The 26,424-nt window shown below is 49.3% G+C and overlaps 1 protein-coding gene across 1 annotated transcript; it reads left to right on the top strand.

Moving 5' to 3' along the window:
* The first annotated feature begins 9,421 nt into the window (after positions 1 to 9,421).
* Positions 9,422 to 16,824, top strand: LOC142768523 (uncharacterized). The gene is made up of 3 exons (XM_075870521.1): positions 9,422 to 9,613; positions 13,197 to 13,516; positions 16,710 to 16,824. Exons 1-3 carry the CDS (start codon positions 9,590 to 9,592, stop codon positions 16,771 to 16,773), a joined length of 408 nt encoding a protein of 135 aa, XP_075726636.1. The 5' UTR covers positions 9,422 to 9,589; the 3' UTR covers positions 16,774 to 16,824.
* Positions 16,825 to 26,424: the final 9,600 nt, after the last annotated feature.

Genomic DNA, 26,424 nt, shown 5'->3' with positions numbered 1-26,424 from the left:
GTTTGCGAGAGGGCTGCCGTCGCTGTTGCGAAGCCACCTCCAAAATCCCACCGTTGACCTCACTGTTGCGAACGACGGACCGATCCCACCGAAGCCACCACTGTTGCGAAAGACGGCGACGCCAACACGGCCCCGGAGGCGCCACTGCTTTCAACTCCGCCGGGAAGGTCACCAGCCGTTTGGTAGCGTATGTATCTCAGCTCGCGACTGCTTCTGCGCCGCGCTGATAAGACGAGCGGACGAGACGACGGTGAGTTAAACAAGGTTTATGTACAGCATATATACAGAGGCGTTACAATTTCGGCACTGGGGCCGACAGAGACTCGAAGAGCCGAGCTCTCCTCTCTAACACATAGGTCAGCCTTTCGCCTAAGACCGCTGACTCGCATACATGTCGGCCCTCCGACATGGGGTCTCCTCGCTCATAGGAACGCCGATCTCGACGCGCCGCAGGGCTTCTTTTATTTACACCGGGTCCAACCAAAATGTCCAATCAGAAGCGCCGCTGGTCGTCAGGGCAGATTCCGCCAATGGGGGCCGCCGCGCCATGCGTAAGATCACCAGACACGCGGCCGCCGGCTCGCTGTCACGTGCGCAGCTGACTCACTGCACATGGGCTAGAGGGGCGCCGCGCGTGTTCACGCCGTCGAGGTGATCGCGCCAGGCGGACTGGCCTCGACCCAGATTGCCTTTTTCAGAGGCACGGACGTTTGACGAGGACTCGCTGGCATAACAGCACCCCCGCCGCCAGACAATGCACCGAAAAGACGAGCTGCTTCCACGGGGCTCGGATGTCAGGTGCGCTCGTTCGCCAGGTCCCTCCAGGTTCGCCTCCAGGGCCATGGGGAGAATACAGCTCCAGACTGTTCCGGGAACACATCCCATTTTTGACGACGGATCCCAGCTCCACTGGCTTGTCGCCACAACTTGTCGACCAGCTTCACTCGTCTCTTCTGACCATCTTCAGTTTCAGCACTTATCGATGGTTCTGCAACTTGCTAAGAACGGTTCGACAACAGACAACACACGACACAAGCAAGTGCCCTCGGTCACCCGACAGAACACCAGACAAAGTATAGTACAACATATACCTATCTACGTGTTTATCGGAATTTTGTTCCCTCTACATCAAGAGGCACATGTGGGACACAAGACTCTTAAAATGACAACTCCAATTTTTTTTTCCCACGTACAACAACGTAACGAATTAGAATACCACAAAGTTGGCCCCTTGAGATCACTCTAAACGAGAGCGCTCAGCCCAGGTCGTGATGAGGTAAAAATTTTGCCCGAATCGCCAGCGAGAAACCGAAAGGTTGAGAAGTTACTAGCTGGAACTCACTGCTCAATGCACCTGCCTTAGCGTTTACCTTTCCTTTATTTTTTTTTTTGATAGCGAACGTCAAAGTTGCGCTGTGGAGCAACATGCTCCACTTCAGTAACCGGCCACTTTTAGGCGACGATACCTATGCGGCACCAAGAGCGGCTCACACTTTCGACGTTGCACAGGGGAACAACGATACGGCTTGCTACGGATTGACTCCTCACCGCTTAGCTCGATATCGTGTTCGATCACCGTCGTGTCTCCGGGACGGTCCGACAACACATACCCAAACTCGGAAACAATCTTTCTCAGGTCCTCTTTCTCAGGTCCTCCTTCACTTAAGCTAGGCTCTAGGTTTATTTGCTCCCGGATTATTTTCGATCCCCCTTCGATCACCTCACTAGAACTCAAATTTTCTGCTTCCTCTTCCTCTGAAGCACTTAAAAGTAAATTTACGACTGCTTGATGTTGAACATTGGGTTTCATCAAGTTGTAAATTTTGTCCAGCCGCCTTCCTAATTTCACTTCATAATTTGAATCGCAAGGCTTCGATAATACTGTGGCGGGCCCTTCCCAATCAACCTCAAGCTTGTTCTTTTTGAACGGCTGCAGCAGCATTACCTGACTATCAACTTCAAAAGCGCGCTTCTTCACCGATTTCTCGTAGTGCTCCTTCGACAGCACTTGTGCCGCGTTTTTCTGGCTTTCCACTCGCGCTTCAATTTGGCTTTCCACTAGCGCTTCAATCGAGAGATCCTCACGCTGCTCTCGAATGAGCGTCTCTCGATCAACTCTCGGCAGCTCGCTCCAACTTTCCGCTACAGGCGAGAGCGTTGCAGCCCTCTCGCTCTTATTCAATGGCGCCATGTCGTCTCCCCTTTCTCCGGAAACCGCGCAGCTAGGTTCGGCGACGGGCCGCTCGCGTGACTGCTCACATGACTCATGCGGAAACTTTCCTTTCTGGGGTTCCGTCGACCCGCCGACAAGGTCACTTGAGAGTTCACCGCATGGAACCAGGTCCAGCCTCCGCGAAAGCTTTCGCGCTGGCGATCGCGTGAGAGCCATGCACGCTAAGTTGGGGAAGAACGATTTGCCCTGCTCTTTGAGAAGCTGCTCCGAGTTGTTGGAGAAAAGATAAGGAAAACGATCATTCAGCGCGGCAGACACAGCCGCTTCGGTGCGAAGCTTACCGAACGGGCCTTCAATGACAACCGTGGCGATTGGTAAGCGAACACTCTGCTCCTCGGCGACTTGCCTGATCCACGCGCATTCTCCTGTGAAGTCATCCGGAGACACCAATGAAGGATGGACAACGTCCATGGTTGCCGCTGAGTCTCTAAGTGCTCGGCACGTTTTCTCATTGACCCTAATTTCTTGGAGATACGGCTCCAACAACCGAATGTTTTTTTCTGATTCTCGGATTGTTGCGAAGGCAAATTTTTCCTGACAGTTTCTCGCGATGTGCCCTTCCTTTTTGCAGTTGTAGCAGATTAGCGGCTTCCGTTTGTTTTCCGATTCAAATGCCTGTGTGGTAGAAACCTCACTCGATTTCTCCGCTTCTGTTTGCCCTTCCCCTACACTGTCCTTCGTAAGAGACGGGTCCTTTTTGAAATTACGGTGCGGATCGGGTCTCCGTTGATCAGGTTTCTTTGAAAAGCCCTCTTTCCTTTCATCCTTTTCAACGCGCACTGCCCTGCTGTGCAACTTTCGGCGAGTATAATACTCCTCAGCTAACTCTGCTGCCTTGTTTAGCTTTACTTCACCAAGTCTGTCCTGCAGCCAAAGCCTGACATTATCCTCGATGCAGCGGTAGAATTGCTCCAATGCAACGCATTCCACCACTTTATCGCGATCGTCATAAACACCTTCGCCCTTGAGCCATTCAATTAAATCGGCCTTAAGACGAAACGCGAAGTCAACATGTGACTCATTCCCCTTTTCAGCATACCGGAACCTTTGCCTGAAAGCCTCGGGTGACAACTTATAACGTCTTAAGAGCACTTCTTTAACCTCGTCATAGCTCTCAAACGCTTCCCTCGACAAGCAAGTTATCGCGTCGGACACTTCGCCGGGAAGAAGAGCTAGCAGGTTCCGCGCCCAAAGAGGCCGCTCCAAAGCGTTTCGCTCACAGACGTGTTCAAACTTGACGAGATACTTCGCCATGTCCTCGCCTACTACGAACGGTGGCAGTTGGTCCCGAATTCTAAAACCGCTGACCTGAATCGTCGGAGAAGCTACGCTAGGCGCCTGCGAACACTGTAGGATTGCCAATTCTAGTCGTTTCAACTCTAGGCGCTCTTGTCTCTCGGCCTCCTCGCGCTCGCGACGTTCGCGCCTTTCAACTTCTTCACGTTCGCGAGCTTCGCGCCTTTCAGCTTCTTCACGTTCGCGAGCTTCTACTTCTCGCCTTTCAGCCTCTTCGCGGCGTGCTTTAATATCCACCCAGGCCTCATCGACTTCCTCAGCCGACACTCCCTCATCCTTCATGATCTCAAGGATCGCTTGCTTTCGTTTCGCACGGCCCAAAGTAATGCCGAGTTCCTCACAAATTTCGATGAGTTCCTTCATTTTAAGGTTCTCCATCGTTCACACTAGCCTCTTGCTGTTTGCCCCTGTTAACAATTTACTTGCCGTACCCACTATAAGTCAACTAGCAAGACGCGCAAGCAACTTTTCACTCTCCCGTGTTTACCCCCTCCGCATTAACTTTGGTTTCAAAGCACTTCGACTTTGCTTGAAACGATCAAAGCTCACTCTAATGCTTCACACAGCCCTTCTCTAAACTACTACAACCTGAGCTAGAGTAGTCTGGTGAACTGAGGGGAAAACATCAGGCACTCACCGCATCGATGTCGCTGACGCCGGCCGATCCCGCAGCTGCCAACCACTGTTGCGAAGCCACCTCCGAAATCCCACCGTTGACCTCACTGTTGCGAACGACGGACCGATCCCACCGAAGCCACCACTGTTGCGAAAGACGGCGACGCCAACACGGCCCCGGAGGCGCCACTGCTTTCAACTCCGCCGGGAAGGTCACCAGCCGTTTGGTAGCGTATGTATCTCAGCTCGCGACTGCTTCTGCGCCGAGCTGATAAGACGAGCGGACGAGACGACGGTGAGTTAAACAAGGTTTATGTACAGCATATATACAGAGGCGTTACAATTTCGGCACTGGGGCCGACAGAGACTCGAAGAGCCGAGCTCTCCTCTCTAACACATAGGTCAGCCTTTCGCCTAAGACCGCTGACTCGCATACATGTCGGCCCTCCGACATGGGGTCTCCTCGCTCATAGGAACGCCGATCTCGACGCGCCGCAGGGCTTCTTTTATTTACACCGGGTCCAACCAAAATGTCCAATCAGAAGCGCCGCTGGTCGTCAGGGCAGATTCCGCCAATGGGGGCCGCCGCGCCATGCGTCAGACCACCAGACACGCGGCCGCCGGCTCGCTGTCACGTGCGCAGCTGACTCACTGCACATGGGCTAGAGGGGCGCCGCGCGTGTTCACGCCGTCGAGGTGATCGCGCCAGGCGGACTGGCCTTGACCCAGATTGCCTTTTTCAGAGGCACGGACGTTTGACGAGGACTCGCTGGCATAACATCGCACTGCTTGCGAAATGACGTTCTTTATAAGAGGAACTTTTCACCCACCGGCAGCAGCTACTTGCTCATCGTTCCTTCTTCGCTTCGCCGTGAGGTACTGCAAGCCTGTCACGACGAACCTACCGCTGGTCACTTAGGTTACGCAAGAACATTGGCGAGGATAAGGCAGAACTATTACTGGCCAAGACTTGCCGAAGTTGTCAAAACTTACGTGCAGGCATGTCTAGATTGCCAGCGCCGCAAGCCACCATCCATCAAACCAGCTGGCCTGCTGCAGCCTGTTCGAGTGCCGGCGACACCGTTTGCACAAATTGGCATGGAGTTTCTGGGCCCCTTCCCAAAGTCTGCCACTGGAAACAGGTGGATAATCGTCGCCACGGATTACCTGACCTGATACGCGGAGACAGGCGCTCTGCCACGGGCAACGGCAGCTGAAGCGGCGCAATTTTTCATCGGAGCCATCGTCTTAAGACACGGTGCCCCCGCAATAGTCATCACCGACAGAGGTACTGCGTTCATGGCCGAGCTTTTGGACACCATTTTCCGACTAAGTGGTACAGCTCACAGGAAGACAACGGCTTATCATCCCCAGACCAACGGGCTCACCGAACGCCTCAACAAGACCCTGGCTGACATGATAAGCATGTACGTAGATGTAGAGCACAAGAACTGGGGCTTCATTTTGCCCTACGTCACGTTCGCGTACAACACGGCTTGTCAAGAGACCACTCGGAAGACACCCTTTAGTCTCCTTTACGGACGCGAGGTTACAACAACGTTAGGCGCAATGCTCCCTCATGAAAATGATGGCAATGAGACAGACGCCGAAGAGTTTACCCAGCTAGCAGAAGAAGCCAGACAACTTGCCAGGTTGCGAATCACCAAACAGCAAGACGACGATGCCAAGAGTATTACAACCTCCGGCACAGACCCGTCATTTACAACGTGGACGACAAAGTATGGGTCTGGACACCTGTTCGTCAGAGTGGGCTTTCCGAAAAGCTGTTGCGAAGATACTTCGGACCCTACAAGGTTCTGCGACGCATTAGTGACGTCAACTACGAGGTTGTTCCGGACGGCGTGCAGTGTTCAAAGCGGCGCAGACATTCACCAGAAATTGTCCACGTGCTTCGGATGAAGCCCTACTTTCAGTGACTAACTGTGCAGTTTTGGTTTCGCCTTGCTTCTCAAACGTTTAACATCGGGACGATGTTTTTTTAAAGGGGGAATAATGACGCGCGTATGTGCCAGTGGTGAGGACAACGAAGCAGCGCGAGTGTCTTTGGCCGAGGGCAAAAGACGAAGAAGTCGTTGCAGTGTGTTTTCTGCGATCGATAAATCGTATTTGTTTGAGGCGCTTTGTGTGCTCGTCAATCTCGCGTCGTCACAATATGTAATGTTTATAAAATTCGGTAGGCAGTACGTTACCCACTATGGATGTTTCACGAAGATTAGCGTCTATTTGAAAAGTTCCGATACCTTTTGTAGCTCTGTGGTAGAATGCTTGAATGCCACGCAGATTGATTGGGTTCGGTTTCTGCTGGGAAACTGAAATTTATTATTTGCATTCGTCGGGGGCTCAATGCTGCCTATGTCAGGTTTTTCTTAACACTGATATTTATTTTATGCCTTCATCGGGTCGACGCTAGCGATGTTGGGTATTTTTTAACGCTCGCGCGTTAAAATTGCCCACGTGTGTTCTCGTCGTTCCCAGGTAGATACGAAGTGTCAATCACATGTGGAACATATCCTCATACCAGCGGCACATACCCGCCCATGGGTATGTGCCACTGCCTGGCGGGAAGTGTTTGATGATGCACGTGACGGGATTGTGACATTATTCATGTCTTAACCAGCGCGTCATATTCGTCGAGCCATCTTACCCTCGCATGCTAATTTTGGTTCATGCCAAGTTAAGGGGGCGACCATGAAACGTAAGTGGCTGGATAGATAGATAGATAGATAGATAGATAGATGGATAGATAGATAGATGGATAGATAGATAGATGGATGGATAGATAGACGGATGGATAGATAGATGGATAGATAGATAGATAGATAGGTAGATAGGTAGATACGCTTGAAGTCGCTGAAATTCGCTAAAAAATGCTGCACATTTAATAATAATAATAAAAAGAGTAATATTGGGGCTTAACGTCCTAAATCATTCAATGTCCTTGATAGGGCACGTCTGTGTATGATGGTCGAGTGAATGCACGGAGGCTTCATCGTTTACCAGATTTAGACTCCGGAGCAACCTTCTTCATGATCACTTACTTCGTTGATATATCGTAATTTTTTTTCCGAAGCAGCTTCGAAACCAGGCATGGCTTTGCGGTAGAATACCTGACTGCCACACGGAATGCTAGGGTTGGATTCCTGCTGCTATGCTCTTTATTCTCCGCATTCGTCTGGTCAATACTTGGCTTCGCAAGGTAGGTGACATTGCTTTTTGGAGAAGTACCATTCAGCCTTGTGAGCTGAACATTTATTTGAGAGAGTGGACCATGGCCGCAGTCACTTTAACTTTAGTTGCTGAATCGACTAAAGTTGCTGAATCGGCTTACAGCAACGCAGTGACGCGTCGTTCGTGCGTCGAGCCCTTCCTCGAAACATGCACTCGCAGACACACGAAAAGCAGACGAGGGGCGCGCACTGTGGCCCTCGAACACCAATACGGATCTAAGCCAGGTGTATACTACGTTGATGTGGCAGGGCCGTCGCCCACTGGATTCTACACGGCCGCCGTATAGTTCACCAAAACAAACGCGTTAACGGGCCCTCCTATCGGGCTTCCAACTCCACACGCGCTGAGGAGGTCGCAATAGCACTGGCAGCCTCGCACACGGACTCTACGCCAAGCCTTTGAAAATTATCTCGCGGGCGAGGTATTGCCTTTAGCCTACGATATTCTAAAGTGAGCCATCAGGGATTTATACCCCTCACCAAAGCGCATTGTTTGGACTCCGAGCCACCAGGGCCTTAGAGGGAACGAGGCTGCGGATGCGGCCGCCCGCGCGCTTAACCACCGGGCACCTCACCCAGGTTTTTCCGGCCCAGAGACTAGACAACTGCTCCTACAATTTAGAGAAATTCTGTTGTACTATTGCGAACAACATCGGCTTTTCCCGGTGCCTGCTAAGGGCCTGAGTAAGGCCGATGAACCAACCCTAAGCGCCTGCAGACCAACACCTTGTTGTGTCCTGCAGTATAGTAAAACATTTTGACCCGAAAGTCGATGGGCGGTGCCCTCACTGCGAGGAAGTCTCCAATAACGTTCACATGCCCGGACTAGAGAGGCATGGGAGGCAGCCCTACTCAATAGCTTAGGGCTGGATGCTCAAAGAGCTCTAGTGCAACGGGCACGGGTAGCGGCCTTGTCCAGCGGTGTCCCGGAAAAAGGACTACTCCTGTGTAAAGGGCCCTTACGGATCTGCTAACTCTCTACGAATAAATGTTTTTCACACACACACGCACGCACAAACACACAAACACACATATACATACAAACACACACACAAACACACACAAACACACAAAAACAAACACACAAACAAACACAAACACTAACACAAACACACAAACGCACACACACAAACACACACACAAACACACACAAACACACACACAGAGAGAGAGAGAGAGAGAGAGAGAGAGAGAGAGAGAGAGAGAGAGAGAGAGAGAGAGAGAGAAAGAGAGCCAAGTTCACTTTTATTTCATCTTTGGTCGTTTCGGAGCACTCCAGAGCACTCTCCTGAGATAGAGAGAGGCTCAGGAAAGAAAAAAACACAACTTCTATCTCCCCCCCTCTCTCAGGAGAGTGCTCCGAAACGACCAGTTAAAGTTGACATTAGGCTACGCTGTCAAACGCAGCGCTCTCACCGAGACTTGCACATGATGAGTACAGTGACGACGACGATGGTGATGCACTCTATATTTTGCTCAGACCACTCTGAAAGATGGGCCAATATACTCTCTTTTTCGACTTCTTCACGAACACAAGCTTGGCAAAACGCTTCCTCTGCCGAAGGTTTCGAGAATCAGCCCAATTTACCACACAGCTTTTCGTTCCACAATTCGATGACAGACTTGTCCCGAACAATGCGCTGTTTGATCCCAGCGTCGCTGTACCTGCAGCGCTTGGCAAGATTCTGCCCGTGCTATGGTTGATACCCCCCTTTCTTGATGGTTTTTTGCCAGGATTTGCAGGTTATGTCCTCCTGGCATAAAAAATTTTAGCTTCTTCAAGAGGTTGAACAGTACGGTTTAGAAAAAGAAATATTCATTACGAATCGCACCGTAACCTCAGAGAGAAAAGCAAGTCATCCTGCATGACCCGCTTGACTCTTGGGAGATCCCCTTCAGTGGACAGGTGCCAATCATCTCGGTAGCATGGTCATGATCATAACCCTGAGGGACAACCAACAAACCAGCCATCGCCATCGCACCCAGATTGCGCGTGCGTTTGCCCGCGTGCGGCCGAAATTTCGCCGACATGGCGGATTGCTGCCTAGGAACCTGAGAAGCAGCAGCTGGCTTGGCCGGTGTTCCAGGCAGCGGCGTTCTAGTGCCCACGGCACTCAAGCCGGGCCTACGCCGACGCAAGGAGGTACAACGCCACGTCCCATACGGTCTCGGCCACCTCCATCGAGACAGCTGCGTCATGATTTTCTCCAGCACTTGCAACGTGAGTGCTATTCTGTAGGACCAAACCCACGTACAGATAGAATGACACTTGTCTATCGAGTTTCGGAGTGTGTGGCTGTCGGCACTGTTGTAGGGCACAGCCTCGCACTAGCTACAAGCTTCCGTCCGTGCTTATATTTTAATGCAAGGGCCTAGCGCAAAGTGTGACCACAGGATGTTTGGTATCGTTACGGCGTCGGTCTTTACATGCTTCTGCAGGAAATGACAGCTGGAGTGGCTGACTGGGTGCTTTAGACGAGTGTGATTCAATCTCTACCACCCTTGTATTACAATACATCGGCCCATGAAGAAATAGTTTTGCGGAGAAGCTGTGAGCACGTATCGCCGAATCGGAAGCCGATTCAGCGGATGCATTATGAGAGGCAGGAGTCAGGATTACGGGGGTTGGTGTGGTGCCTTTTCCCGTTAAGTGCGGATTCCTCTCAGTTCCTATAATTAGGCTGGTTCATGCATAAGTTTGAATGAAGGAACAGTGCTAGAAAAAAGACGAAGATTAGATAGAGAACACTGACACATGGATGGATGGATTGATGTAGCTGTGCCCTTTAGATCGGGCGGCGGCTACCGCCACCTAGCCGTCATACTTAGTGAACTAACCACTAGATTTGTGTTTTTTTCCCTTTTAAATAGTGAAGTTAAAGGCTGGTACTTTGCAGTGAAGGGTTTAATTTTCACTCGTGCCTTGACTTTAGCCACCAATCAGATAACCTCCTTTTAGTTAATTCTACCCGCTTAAAGTCTATTTTGCCCTCCCTGTCCCTAAACCCCAGTGCCTTGAAAAATTCTGCGCCATCATCCTGAAATATAAGGTGAAGCTCTCTACAGAACATTATCAAGTGTTCGGCAGTTCCTTTCTCCTCTCCATATGCCCTGCATACCGTGTCAACCCCGTACACAGCGCCGTCGTCTTTCTGCCCTCTCGTGTTCGTTTTGTACTAGCACTGTTTCTTCGTTCGAAATCCGCATTTGGTTACACCGAATAAAGTACAGCTTTTTGCAGCGTGATAGTACCGATACAAACGCAATAATACAGCAACGGAGTTCAACGAGCACCTTTAAAGTAGAGTAAAGTTCAAGATGCGGGAAATTGTCATTCCTTTGTATACTGCACGATGCACTGCAAATTTATTTTGTTTATAGGGGTTTATCAGAGACAAGGATCAAGGGGAAGACAGGGCATTTAGAGGGTCGAGCAGCTTGCCACCATGCCGCATTGAAACCCATCCAGGTTACTTGAGGCTATGTGGCCCTAGTGAATTAAAAAAAAGTGGATCCGGAAGTAAGGTTTAACTCTTGAGACCCGTAGCCGAGGCTAATTTGCTCTATATTGCGGAGGCTTCAACATTCAGTACCGAGACAACCAGCTCTCAAGGCTGGCCGGAGGGGTTATTTCCTTCTACAATGCAACCTGTAGAAATGATAAGCTTATGCGCATTGGCGTGCCTGAGGTTCCTCGTTATGGCGGTGGGGAGGTGCACGTTCCACCCGGCGCACCTCACCTTTTACCTTGTCCAATCTAGCAACAGCGCGCTTCACAGTGGATGAAAAGAACAGGCGGTGAGAGGCTCATCATCTACCGTGACCTTTCGTCGGCCAAGCGTCGAGTCGTGGTAAGAGTGGTGTTTTCGGGATTGTGAAATTGTACTTCACCAATACACCAAAGAGAGCACAGTGAGTCCGGGAACAAACCGGGGTTAAGGATATCATAGTTGAAACCAAGAAGAAGAAATGGACATGGGCCGGACACGTAGCACGTAGGCAGGATAACCGGAGGTAATTAAGGGTAACTGACTGGATTCCTGGAGAAGGCAGACGCACAAAGGGGAGACAAGTTAGGTGGGCCGATGAGATTAAAAAGTTAGGTATAATGTGGCAATGGAAAGTACAAGACAGGGTTAATTGGCGGAAAATGGAAGAGGCCTTTTCCCTGCAGTGGACGTAGTCAGGCTAACGATGATGATGAATACGCCAAAATATTTTTGTTTTTTAGTGTTCCTTTATAGAATAGGGAGACAGATCCGACCAGGTAAAAGCTTGGGGTAGACTTTGCGCCCCCTTCTTAGGTGATTAGGGAACCACACGTGTTCGAGCACCTATGGCCTTACGGCGTGGTTCCCAAGCCCCTGTGAGTCCATCTGTCATTAGCAGCTGACAAGCCTGGAGGGTTAGTTTCTGTGGTAAGGACTTCGAGCAGTCATCTGGTCACGTAAGAATGTCGTGACGACGACTAGGTAGATGCAAGTGACGGAACTGAGCAGAAAAAGACGTCTCGATCAGCGTGTGGGGACGTTGGGTTTATTTTCCCTATATAACAATGAGGAAATGACTTAGGCCAAACGCGACACATTTCTATGAGTTGAGGGCGCGTTAAGTCCGACGTAATATGGCCATGCTATACATACTGTTGAGTACAAAACGTACTCAACTTTCTAAACAATAACATGGTGCATAGATATGAGATTACGTTCGAAAAACGAAAAAAAAGAATACTCGTTTTAAAACGAAATAGGACCGTAGTATAATACATGAAAAAAAAAACAACGTTTATGGACGCGATCTTAACGATTTTTTTATACATTCCCAGGAACCGGGGAGATATAGATGTGGCGCTATCACTCGGCAGCAGGAACGGTGGCCTGCCGTAACTGAATAGAAAATAGATGAGAAAAATCATATCTTTTGAAAAAAAGTTAGTTATCAAAACCGACTCCATTTTATATGTAGCAGAGACCCCTTGGTACATTTTGGCTAATTGAAGTATCGCACTAGAAAGTTTGTGGATTCCCAGGATAATTAAATACCGCCCGCAGAAACACACGGGATTCTATTGTTAAATATTAAACGCCGTGAGAAGCTATGCGGTTTGTAGTGTGGCACTGTAACATTGCCAGATTGCTCAAGTAAGTGATTGCCGTACAAAGCCGGGAGTCATTTTTTAGAACTAGCTTTTCTCGTCAGATATGATTTCTTTTTGCCTATCTTCCATTCAGTAACGGCAGGCCACCACCGTGGGTGACGAGATAAGCCGCTATGTGTAGCACATGTCTCCAAATCCCGGTCATGTTCTTCAGATGTTAGTGTGCGTCGCTATGATTCCTTTTGTATATCCTGGTGTCTTATCGCAGCAGGTGTGGCGTTTTTGGTATCGTGAAGGAGGTAGCTACTGATGCGAGAAAAAATTGGTTTTTGTTTAGTGCCTCTCGAAGTAATACGTCTGCATAATCATTTAGTATTATTATTATAATTATGATTAGTACTATTCTAGTGCTATTATTATTCTGTGCTATAAGTAGCTATGTTCTGCGCTATGTTTCTTTGTATAGTTCAATCATGTGTTTTTTTTGCTTTTTTTCTATTTTAAACATTGTATCCAGTTTGATGTCCTTTGTCGCTGTGTAACCGCTTGCGCAAGTATGTAGGTATGTCACACAATTGGTCCCTCTACTAGCCAGTTAGGCTATGGGACCAAACAAGTGTTTGCGAAGTTTTTTGTTACATGAATGTGAAAGTTACAATAAAAAAAGTCACTATTTTAACCCAGTGTCCGCCCTTTCGACGCGCAGTTCTCGGCCGTGGCAGCCGTGGTGTTGCTGACTCCCCTGTCGTGGCCCTTCGTGCTGTGCTTTTCGTGCCGGGTGGCGACGTGGATGTACCGTCTGTACCTGATCGCGCTGGTGGCCATTGTGGCGTTCGCCACGTGCTATCCCAGCCGCCGGCAGGACCTCGTGAACGACATGTACCGCTACTCCGTGCCGCCCGACTTCGACGAGGACATCCTGCACGAGGAGCCGGCTCACGGAAGCAGAAGCGTGGTCAGCTCGGACTCTCTCGGCTTTAAGTGGTCGGAGCACTTGTCCGTCGCCGAGGCCAAGCGGCTGAACCCGTAAGGGCTCGCGTACTTTCTCACGTGAAATTATTTAGGGGTTATCAGTGGACCCAGCGCAGGAGCGGAGGGGCCATTGGAGCACAAGACAAAAAAAAAAAAAGAGCTATAGCCAAGCGATGTCCCGCTTCTTTCAGCCGAGTACAGCGGAGTTACAGTGGAGCGCATTGCTACGCCAGGTGTTGGACAAAGTTCAAGTTACTGTCGATCGAGCCGAGGCTTTGCTTTGAGCAACGTCAGCTTGGAGGACGCTCGCACGCCGATCCACGACGCACGCTTCGCTGAGCGTGCCAAGTGAGCGGGCGACTGGCTCGCTCCGTAAGAACATTAGCTGCGTCTTGGCTGTGTCACCGTGCCGCGCATGCTCAGCTGTTGTCTCCGCTCGCTCGCTGGGCCCACTGGCGTGCCGAGTTACTCTCCATTGCCGGCTCTGACAGTGTTCCTTATGCGTAAGCCTATCGACGATTCGATGGCGAGAGCCATCATAATTTTTGCAGCTTACAGCGCTTAAGAGAAGACAACGAGGTTCGAAAATGGTGACTATACGAGCACTGACTAAAGATTGTTAAAAAAAAATGACACGAATAGATAAAAAGGCTGGCCATGTTTCGACGGAGTAACTGTGCTCGAACACCAGAGTAATCCAAGAGATGTAAATATGCCGAAACACGTGAGACGTACACTGTGCGTCCAGAATGAAACCAAGGAATGATAGCAACAAACACAGAGGTGCCAAAAAATTTGCCCACATGAATTGAAAAGGCAATCGAAGTTTAGAAATGACACTTTCATTTCGCTAAAGGCAACAGATGGATGCTTGCGAACTTCACCCCTTCGGAAATTTACATCACTTGGTTGACTCTGCTGTACACCGCAGTCACTCCATGGAAATGTGAGTGGTCGGTATTTACTAGTGTAGTTTCTTCTTAAAAAAAACTTTTAATAAACTTCAGTGAACTTTTAATAAGCTCAGTGCTGTTTCTCCACCTTCTTTGAACTTCGTCCTCGTCACTCAAGCGCTGTAAGCAGGTCATATATGAAATATCTTCAGCTATCCCAAGTTCCAATTCTTGTGCCACCTTCTTTTTCTTCTCGCTCGATGTATCGATTGAGCCTCGCCCACACACAAAAAGTGTGTGCACCTAAGGAGGTCTTGCATTGTTTTCACGATCGAAGGCATTGCAAGCTGTTCGCACCTCACTCGGCTTTTTTTACTAAGAAAATATACCCTGCCAAAAATGATCGAACAGAAGAAACGGAGAAGAAGGGAAAGCGGCTAGACCACCAACTGTTTATTCACAAACGCGAGGCTCAAGCATGTACACCTATGCTGTCACCCGGTCACGTTATAATCTCTGTACGAGAAATTCAAAATACAATAACGTACAATCACTGCATGTAATCTTCGCAATATTATTCAGTCAATATTATAAAAAGATATTGAAGCAATTTTTTTCTCTTCCTGCGCAACGACACATAGCTATCACTGCAACACGTCTCGCCTTTCTTTACAATATTTTGTTCTACGGCCGTGACCGGGTCCCCTTTTAACGAAGTTACAATGTCGTGAGATGATGCCGTGATGTGACGTAGCGTTATTATGACGCCATTGCGACGTAATGATGACGTAACATGTTCTGGCTCCCTGTGAGGTCATGGGGATGTCATATAATGAGGTCATCGCCGACGACGGACGCAGGTCAATTTTCGTGTTTGTTGGCGTATCTGATGTTTTCGCCTTAATATTGTTACGGGAAAGATACAGACTCGAAGGAGCCTGTGCAGGTGTATTTTCGACTGGTTAAGCTAGCAGCGCCACCTATACGATCAGCTCGTGCCAGTCTATCCTCGGTCGTCGTCCTCTTTGTCTCTTTGGCCGGAATGCTACTGGCACGTGGTATATATATATTTACGTGTATGCAGCTAATGTGGTCTCACGGACGATGCATGTGGGCACTCCTAAGACGTCGAATCATTGGCCTTGGTCAGACAGTCGGCCTTACCAAATCACATGAAACACTCCAAGGCCAACATATTGACACTCTGGAACGCGTCATAACGCGTTCCAGAGTGGCATACAAGATAAACGCGGCCTGCGTTGCGCTTAACAGAAAGTGATAGCGGCTTTCTTCGTAAACCAAAAGAACCGCACGTGTCAATATGCTAGCCATATCTACAATTGATGCATGGACTTAAGAGGGACCTAGAGGAGGGGGGATGTTCGATGACCATGTGCCTCCCCCCCCCCCCCCCGCGCGCCCTTGGGTTTTCGGTGAGGGCCTACAGCACGTGACAAACTCGCTAAGTTCATTCCAGCTATTATCGCCCTGTCCCCCTGCCATACACCAAATGGCTCATGATTAAAGGTTGCTGCCGGCCGGCATACCTTACTCGTAAACAATATATGAGTTCTATCGGTATGCAGCGAATGGTTGAAATATAGCGGCGTTGCTGCGACCCCATTGTGGACCAGGAGGAGGCTCACAGGGTCCCTTAGACATTCGCCCAAGACGACTGAAAGGCGAAGATAATCTCATATTTACTATATCAAAAGCTTTGTACTCTTCTTGTCGTTTAACACTGCCTCTAAGATAGGAGGCATTGCAGCCCTTCCGCACCTTGCCTGGTCTATAGCACTGCTTCCGAGATAGGCCCACCCTTGACCTAGCGATGATGTCATATGACGACTCCATCACGTGATAGGTTTGCGCATCATTCGTGTGGACGACGACGCTCAATTTTTGTGTTTGATGAGGCGCGTAAGGCTTGCGCTTAAATCGAGGTCAACACAAAAGTAAAACGGCACGTTTCACGGTCGTTCCGCAGTTTTTTAAAACTCATCACGTTGATAGCAAGCCTCTGTGGAGTCACCGTCACGTTCATTAAATTGACATTGGCTAAGCTTCAAGGTCGAGAGCGTGTACAAAGTCATTTTTCGGGTTTGTACCGTTTAGAGTAGCAGAGATTGCCTTAAAGCGCTGCTGACGTACAGAGGTGAACAAAAGTTACCAGACCGCACTGCCACAAAATGACATGGTGTATCGGCCGGGGGACTTTTGAGCGCCGCTGTATGTTCTTCGCGAAACTTGTAAACGTGCCAAAGCATTTAGAGATGTGGGCGAACAGTCGAAAGTTATGCACGAAATCTGTCTTCTTGGAATATTCATTTGCTTTCTCTGGTTCTCTTCTTCAGGGGTTCCAGCGAAAGTCCGGGGGTCCGGGGCTGTTGCAGTCCACTCCCGCTTTCCATCGGGTAACTGGATTAATAATACGCCGAAATTAAAACGCTGCACGTCAACGACGGCTCACTCGAACGTCTTATGTATGCCTTCTTTCGGAATTTACCGACTGGAAAGATGCGGAATTAACGAGTTCCAGCTTTTTTAACACGCGCGTGAGGTGTGCTGTTGATTGTTTTCCGGTTTTCAGTTCCAAAGCATCTTTATTGGCTAGTCCTGTTTCCCGCTCGGGTTTCTGTTATTAGCTTAGTTAAGCGAGACCTCTTCCACAACAACATCGGTAAAAAATTGTTGATCGACGTTTCAGACAATTACATTCGATACAGAGGTGGGTTAAAGAGACCAAGGAAATGCCCGACGTCGAGTAGCGGTGAACTCGGCACGATCGCGACTGCCCACCACACGACACCTCTGCACACCGCAGAAGACGTGCGGAGAAGGTAGGAGGAAAATAAACCAGTCCTGGCTGGCTGCGGGACAAACGAAGGTTGACAGTTTCAGGCAAGTGCAGGTATTGACAGTTTGAAGGTACAATCGAAGGACAAATGAAGGTATTGACAGTTTCAGGCAAGTGCACCGTCGGTGTGTACCGGAGGATTAGAAAAAAGACGAAAATGTGAATGAGCTTCGTTGCTAATCAAGTGATAGCTGTACTGCTGCTAAAAATCGCAGCATATCGACGGAGTGAGGGATGGTGAGTGGGATGAAGCGTCCGTCAGTCCATCCACGTTGCCGTCCGTCCGTGCGTCAAACAGACAGACAGACAGACAGACAGACAGACAGACAGACAGACAGACAGACAGACAGACAGACAGACAGACAGACGGACGGACGGACGGATGGACACGGCCATCGGATGATTCACGGTTTGCCGATAGAACCCTCCAAAGCTTCGCCCCACTCATACTCATTCACTCCGTGTATACGCTCTGATACGTACAAGCATACATAGAGGTAACAACCGACCCACGCCTTGAGGAGCTTCGCCTCCAGAAGTCGGGGAAAACACACTGTTCCGCTCTTCTCGTCTGACTTCCAAGCCAAGTGAAGATCAACGCTGGTCAAAGAGCTTCAGCAAAATGCCGATGTGGCGGCCTCGCGAGAACGCACCACGTCACAAGGTGGTGCCACCGCTAGAGGCGCTGCCTGCATTCAAGTCCACTGCGCCTTCGCGCTGAGGCCACTGACTGCACCGTGCGGCACCTCTGTGTAGTCTTACGGCGCAACGCTTTGGCGTCGTGTTGTCTGCAGAAAAGCCTGTACACTTCTCGTCGTCTCTCTCGAAATCGCGACACGCAACTAAGTGGCATTTCCAAAAAAAAAATCGTGTCCTTTCCCAAAGAAAAATAAAACGATCAATGACTGGTTCGATTTGGTTCAACCGCGTTCAACCTAGGTATATTTTTGGTGTTCACTCATCCGTCGTCATTTGGAGCCAACGGAAGGAAACAAGATCAGCATTTCGAAAGGAAACGTTCAAATTCCCAGTAGGTTGACTTCGTCGATGTCGTCATTTTACTTTCCTTGCAGTGTTCTGGTTGCGCTAGCGATCAAGCAGAATTTGGTTCATCCGCTACCCCGGACGATACCGACACGACTGCGAAGTCCCCTCCTTTTCCTTGGTCAAACGAAATCCTACGCTTCTGCCGAAATCTATCCACCCCATGCTGCATTGGCAGTAGCAGTAGTGTCATCAACTTACTGACGTAGCAACCTGCGTTGTGAGCCACGATGCGGCAGGATGAATAAGTGCTAGCACTACGAGCAGCATCGACAGATCGGGACCCAAGCCTATATACTTACCGTACCTTGGGAAGCTCCGATTTCTAAGCATGGCCTGGTCACGGTGTAAGAGTAGTTTTACACCGTGGGCCTGGTCGACCAGCGCCAACTCGTCGCCTGGGCTGAGTGACCACCCCACCGTCACTAAGTAGGTAATTAAGCGTTTGTCGGTGCTAGCGTTAATCAGACCATAAGTTACCCTTCCATGCAGTCGAAGTTTCTGGTACGCCCATGGTATGCACGCAACCACAAAACTTACCGAAACAATGACCTACTGTACTCCTGACCTGCCCAGATAGCAGGGTTCATATGAGAGCGTGTGTCCCCGCTCTCGTTCAACCGCTCACTATTGGTGGCGCTACCTATAACCTGTTCGTCTGCTGCTTTATGGTTGTTTTGAAGGCGCTGGAGTAAGAAAGCCCGCAATCTATGGTGAACTGCCGGCATATATGTAACTATTTCTTCACTTAGATGGCTGGTCAAGTAAGCTGTTCAGTGCGCTTAAGTATTTATTGCACACTGGTTCACAAACGTGGGAACCTGTATACTTACAAGGTGTAGGGCAACCTATGTTCCTACGTCGTGTCGCGTCCATTTAATTGCAAAAAAATCTGAATGACTTTTAGTATACTTATTTCAAAATTACTTTTTACTTGTGCATACTAATTACGCACTATGAGTGCTCTGTTGGCCAAAAGTGACCACTAGTGCTGAAGGTGACGTCAGCGAACACGTGTTAACTAGTGCCACGCCGCTTCACGTTACGGCCCTAGCGGCAGAAGATATGAACTAGAACGTGGGCACTGGAGAGGGGCTCTCTGGGCAGTTCAGGAGTAGAGTAGGTTGTGACCAAAACACGTCAATTCACCTTGAAACACTTGGTTCAAAGCGAAACATTCAACGATGTCTCGGATGAAACCGATTTCCACAAGGCGTGGGATTTGTCAAATTCATTTTCTTTCTCACCTTGAGACAGACATGTGCAAGCAGGTTGTCATTGCTCCGGCACGTGGCACTGTTCACAGCGACGAAGAAGAAGAGTAGGCCTTGTGGAGAAGCACGTACTATCGCGAAGTCCCGCGTATGGTACCTGCCATGGATGCTACGCAACAGCCCCCAGTCGCAGAAATCCTCTCCAACGGGAGCGTTACCTCACCTAAGCTAGGACATCCACAAGGTGACAGCACTGGCGTACGAAACAAGTCGACCACAGCGGGCCCGGGGGAGGCCTCGGCCTCGTCGTCCCCATCGCCACAGCGGGAGCAAGAGGTTGACTCGCCACTCAGGCCTGGACAGCCCGCGGTACAAGTTCAGGGTCAATCCAGGTCGTCGAACGATGGATTCTGCATGCAGATATGGTTAGTCTGGGTGGGCCTCACCTGTCCCTTGATTTTCTGCTTGTGGCTGTTCCTCGTGCCATTCCTGGTCAACAACAACACAACCACGCAGCCGACCATCCGAGGTCGAACCTCAGAAGGAACGCCACCGCTTACCATTCCAATCAATCTTCCACCAAACGTGCCAGCTGCCTGTCTAAAGCCCGCCTCCTTACCTATTTTGAATGGGCAGATAAAAACAATTCCGGACCCAACTCCTGGCCCTTCGAGAGAACATATGAGGCCTTTCTTTTGCCTCTTCAATAACACCGCAGTCTTGATCAGCCAGAATTACAGCGGCGTCCGCGTAGAAGTCGATTACACGTTTAGAGCGGTACCCTTTGAACTGTGCCATTACGTGATCTATTGGTCTATGGCCATCAACAATGGAGATATCATCAGCCGACTGCCATGGTTCGACCAGCATCACGGACTCCATCAGCTCAGGAATATCACCGACAGCCTCGGCTACGTGAACGTCAAGATACTCCTGGCTGTGGGAGGTTATCCACAGGATGGTCCGTACTTCTCGGTGCTCGGCCACGACTCTGCCACCCTCAAGCGGCTCACCTCGAACATCGTTGGCTCCGTGAGTTCCTTCCACCTGGATGGCGTCGCCGTTCACTGGGTGGACCCCGGCTCTAAGTGCGCGGGTCCGGACGATCAGGGAATCGTCGCGGCGCTACTGCGCATGCTCCGGCAAGCCTTCGACAACGCTGGATTGACGCAAGCTCTAGTGACAGCGATGCTGGATGGCCGCGACGCAGTTGAGCGCCTTTTGTCGATCTCCAAGGACGTAGTGGACTATTTCTTCCTGACTGAAAGCCGCCTCTTTCCGAACATGTCGAGGACCTTTTACGACATTTGCGCGGTCTTCAGCAACGACGTTATCAAAACCGTGAATCATTACATCAGCAGCGTGCCTGGATTGAGGCGGAACCAGATTTGTGTCGCGGAACCAATTGCCTTCTTTGCGTACGATGGGGTCATCGATATGACCAGGAGAGATTTCGTTCCGGAGCCGGTACGCCTGTTCCGTCGTGCTCCCATTTACGAGTCGTGCAACAGGCGTCGTTTCTGCAGGCAACAGACCTCGTCGCATACGTGCATCGCGCATTACGCCAAGTATGGCTATAGGCCGAACTCCACGACTCTACGGGCCGCCACCATCTACTTGACCGAGCTTACCTACACGTTACAGATGCGTTTCCGGACGCTTTCCCAGAATTCGACGACCGGCGAACCTTGTACGTTCGCCACGCTCATAGAGTACGACAACTACGCCGGACAGTGTGCTGGTCGCTACAATAGGAACTTACTTTTGCGTCACCTGTACTTTGGGTCACTTGGCCGAACCCTGAGCAACGGGTCAATCGAAGACGCCGCACCGGCATACAATTCGCGTACTTGTTGATAGAGGTTTTTTTTCCTCTCGAATTTTCTTTGTTTCCTTTGTTTCTTAGTTGTACTGCAAATATAACTGGTGGTATCATTGATACTTTACCATATTTACCAGATAGTATAACCTGGCTGCGGTGTAGTCTCATGTGTACGACATAACATCGCTTTTGTGTGGTATAACGTTGTCGTATGCCAACATTGTTGTATACGACAAGTACAACGCAACTATTTTAACAATGCAGAAGCCCAAGAGAAGATGGGTGACCTAAAGCGCACGAAAACGTGTGGAGTGTTGCTTGGGATTCGTGGCGCTCTAGCGGCTCGTAGCGGTGTCACGTGCAGAACCATTTATCACGAGGGCATTCTGCACACGATGCGTCTGTTCACTTGATGTCTGAAAAAGTATCGGATGGGGTTTAGGGGCATTTTATGATAAAGGGACTGATTCATTCAGGGCACGTCTGTTTAGTGCCCCGACGAATAAATGACTGGTTGGTATTCCGACTGCACATGAAAAATATATATGTATTCGAAGGTGCATCTCAATAAAGTTTTCAGTATGATATTAACAACGCCGTGAAACGGGCTACTGGAACCTTTCATTCGTTTTCGAAATTCAGTGAATTTGAAGCTCAATTACAACGACTAAGGGCCATTCGGAGACGAGCGTAACGATGAAACATGCGAACCAAATTACCCCAGAGAGGCAAGGCGGCCGCAAAAGGAGATTGAATGACATATCGATGAACTTTAGTTGAACGGCTGGAAACTATTCTGCGAATCCTTGGGTCTGCTTCAACACCTGCTTGAAATATAGAGGACTGCGTCTGCACTTCATCATCTACCACACGAACGTTTTCCTCTTTCCAGTCTCTTTCTTTGAGAGAGAGCGAGAGAGAAATGGAGAGGAAAGGCAGGGAGGTTAACCAAGCTTGTCTTGGTTGGCTACCCTACGCTGGGGTGAGGGACAGAGGGAATAATAGAAATGAAAGAGAGAAAAAAGAAGAGTAAGAAAGAGATGAATAAATAGTCAGCTTGAGACTACACAGCACGATCGCACGCTGTTCTTTCACAAGCACTCGTGAAGTCTGGTGGTTTTTAAAAAGCACAAGAGAGCTTTCGTAGCTTTGCGCGTATATGCGAAACCGTCGGCCAAGGTCCCAGTACATTGTTTTCTGCGAGTGGTCGTAAACCCAGATGACGGAGCCTGCTTTCCACAACACTTCGTTCACACTGGTATGCTGGGCAGTGGCATAGAATGTGCTCAAGCGTCTCCTAGCAGGCGCAAACGTTGCATGCTGAACTGCGCGCCATTCCAAGGAGACGGGAATGCGCATTCGTAAATGCCACGCCAAATCTCATGCGACATAGCGAAGTTTCAACGCGTCGCCCGGATGGCAAACGAAGTTGCAAGTTTGGGTCGATTCTATTCTTTCATTTGAAGTATTTGTAAATTGTGTATTTAAATTCATGTTAGTGTGAATTCGAATACTTTAATAATTGTTCGAATATTCGAAGGGCTCAAATGGGGACAAATGCCTGTGGTGTCCAGATTGTCAATGGCGCAAGGCGGTTATGGGGAAATCGCGTATACCAGTCGTTTACACTAGAAATGTCGGTGTATTCTCAATGCAGGAGCACTGTGCATTCATCTATATACATGAGCACTGCCGCGGCCGGCCTAGAGGAGCGGCAAGCGCGCACTTTCTTGCGGCTTCCGCACCCAAAGAGAAAACAATAGAGCAGATTCTTAACAGCCCGTTGCAGGCGAGGGTTAAAGCCCCTTATTAAGAGGGCTCTAGCGAGGGTTGAGCCTCAGTGCCACGAACTAGCGGCGGTTAAAGTGGGAACTAGACACGAAGCGCGGGCCTCGGTCGACGCCTCGCTTCTAACCAGGCCGACGTATTTGGATTTGAATCGAGAAGAAAACCCGCGCACGTTAATCATAAATAGAAATAAACTTGCTTGTCACGAAACTACTTATGGAGACGAGTATTGATGACTTGATCTCCAATAAAACTTGCCTCGAATTTGAGGCTTGGTAAAGAAAACTAGTGACACGAGGATACGTCACCAGAAAAGGTTGTCACGTTAAACTCGCTGGGCAATTTCTTAAAGCCTCCTTGGTCCCTCAGTACTTTTTTCTGGTCACGAAACTTCCCCGTCCCTCTATGGGAGAGCTTTGAATGCCGCCAACCGCGGGGTGGTGCCACCAGTGTTAAGAGGGCACTCACTGTACTCGTCGAGGCCACTGCGGTGTCTCTCAGCGAGGCGACGGCCAGGCGAGGTGTGTAGGTCTTGTGTGCGTCGTGCTTTATCGCGTGTGCGCGGTGCTTTGTGTGCGTCTTATCGTTTTCAAACGTAACGAATAGTTATCGGCTGCGTGACGAAGAATACAGAAGACATCCTGTGCGCCGCACGGTTGCCCTGGCCACCAAGACGCTCGTCGAGGCCAGCAAAGAGATTACGTTCTGGGCTGGTTTTGTTGGTGTCGTTTTATCAGGCGTGTGTGGTGCTGTCTGTGTCTATGACTGCTTTCGTATCCGACGGCAGTAAGCCGCAGCTTCACGAACGATGCCAAAGACATGCTGTGTGCCACACCGTCACTCCGGCTACTGAGGAACCGTTGAAAAGGTGTCTTTGTTCGTGTCTCCCAGCGACGCCAAAAGCCGTGAGCAGTGGAAGCGGGTGATACCGCGTAAGAATAACCGGCACATTCACGTTCAATTCACTGAAGGTTCAGGTATGTGAAAGACATTTCTGTAACAAGGTTTTACGCCGAGCGCAGAAATGTACCGTAAACTAACTGTGAATTGAATGATGTATATTCAGAGGAACTTAAGCTATAGTATTTTTTTTCAAAGCATGGACAAATTGTCACGAAAAAGTATCATCGCGTGCGTAAGTTGCACACGCCAGTACTTCTCTCGGCGAAGACACGTTAAGCACGCCCGTCCCCTACGATAGGTACGTGCGCCGGTGTAATGGCAATGTTGGCCACGCTTCTTGCGCTGACGTCGGCTACAGCCTCCAGGAAAATGAAAAGCTATACAAATGAATGACCAAGTAGTGTTTGATTATCAGCGTGCTGAACGTGGCTGTACGCCGATATCGCCGCAATCGAAGGCAATAGAACACTGCCGTTACCGGACCGACATTTATGGTCGCTACGCGCACGTGCGATTACGCTGTCTATACGCGATTGGTGACCAGCTCATAAAACCCCACGTGAATATGTCCGTAAAGCCACCAGAGCGAGTCTCCTCCAAGGAAACCTTTTCACGCACCAACAACACGCCGTTTGAGCGTCTGCAGTGGTGCACCTGGCGGAAGGCTCTGTCCCTATACCAAACTTGGCCCGAAGTTTCGTGACCAGTAAAAAGTATTGAGGGACTATGGTTTTAGCGAGGTCTTTCTAAACAGGTTTAGTAGTTATTCATAATTTCGTTTGTAACCAATTGTGTTTCATTGCGTCTATTGTTTGGTTATCCCATTCATTGTTTCATGATATCACATTGAGTTTTTGTGTACATGTATGTCAACATCTTCACGTATATTAGGGCAAAGATGTCTTCATTGCAACGTAGTGATGTTTGTCTTGGCACATAGATATGCCAAAGTGTATGTGCCCTGATTACTGAAATGTTATGAAATCTTTGTTCTTTGTACATAGTGTAAATAAACTTTTTCTAAACAGGTCTAAAGGGGTTGGGCCGCAGTGCCATGAAATAGCGGTGGTGAAAGGTGGGAACTAGACACGAAGCGCAGGCCGTAGGAGAGTGCGCGCATGCTGCTTCTCTAGCCTGGCCGTGGCACTGCTAACTTTCCTTCCAGCCTGCTAACGATCCCGCTAGTCCTTGCAAGTCTTTCAGTCCTTCCTCCATCATAGACTACTTTCCCCTGGAGGCAATGTTCCATCTCCATACTGACTCCTACAGAAAGAAAATGGACCATTGCTCCGATATCTGCAATGGCTCGCGTCAGCATATATACATTGAGTACCAAGGATAAAGTACGCGTGGAACCAAACTCAACAATTCAGGGCAAAGTTATACAGCGCTTCAAGACAGGTAGCAGTGCACTTGAAGTTGTCAAAAAGTACGTCTACTCAGGACAGGTAGTGACCGCACTGCTGAACTACGAGTGCTGAACTAGAAGAAGAACGGGGTGGAATACACTTGGCAAGCCGATCAAGAGGGTGCCAAAAATATAATATAGACGTTTTGGCTTCCGTTACGAAGCCTTCTTCACGCGAAAAAATCTCCCCAAAAATCTTCGAAAAAGTCTCGAAAAAAGAAACCCAAGATTTTCAGACTTGCCATTCCTGCTCAAAATGGCAAAAATGGTTATAAAAACGCGATGTGACATGGTAAAATAATAAAAGTAAAAGCTTTCTGAAGGCTACAAGCTAGCTATTTTGTCTCAAAATGCCCTTACAAATGAATTGTCAGCATTCGACGACCTCCAAAAAATTGAAATTTTTCGAAGACTTGCAATTTTTCCTCAAACTGCGTCTGCCAAGGCTTGGACACAAAAATTCACCGTTTATTATTGCAGAAGGGGCTGCTTAATAAATACACCAACATTTACACCACCTTATCAAGCCGTGGTGGAATGGCGGAGTCGGTAAGGTGTTCAGCTACGAACAGAAAGGTCGCTTAATCAAATCCCGGTGTCAGTAGTGTTGAAAGGAAACAAAAGAAGGTGATGTGGTTAAGGGCGCTGATACGCCCAAGTGAATTGTTTATTTTTACAATTTACGTGCTATCGATCGATTTGTGGGATTTAACGTCCCAAAACCACTATATGATTACGAGAGACTCCGTAGTGGAGGGCTCCGGAAATTTCGACCACCTGGGGTTCTTTAACGTGCACCGAAGTCTGAGCACATGGTCCTACAACATTTCCGCCTCCATCGGAAATGTAGCCGCCGCAGCCGGGATTCGATCCCGCGACGTGCGGGTCAGCAGTCGAGTACCTTAGCCACTAGACCACCGCGGCGGTGCACAATTTACGTGCAGTACAGTGAGCAGGCCAAGATCAAAATATTGCATCTTGTGTTGTGGCGTTAGCCGAGTGCGCATGACATCCAACCAAAAGGTTGCTGGTT

The sequence above is a fragment of the Rhipicephalus microplus genome, chromosome 8 (assembly GCF_043290135.1).
Source record: "Rhipicephalus microplus isolate Deutch F79 chromosome 8, USDA_Rmic, whole genome shotgun sequence".
Taxonomy (NCBI): domain Eukaryota; kingdom Metazoa; phylum Arthropoda; class Arachnida; order Ixodida; family Ixodidae; genus Rhipicephalus; species Rhipicephalus microplus.
The sequence above is the reverse complement of the archived record's forward strand: the minus strand, read 5'-3'. Positions and strand labels throughout refer to the sequence as shown.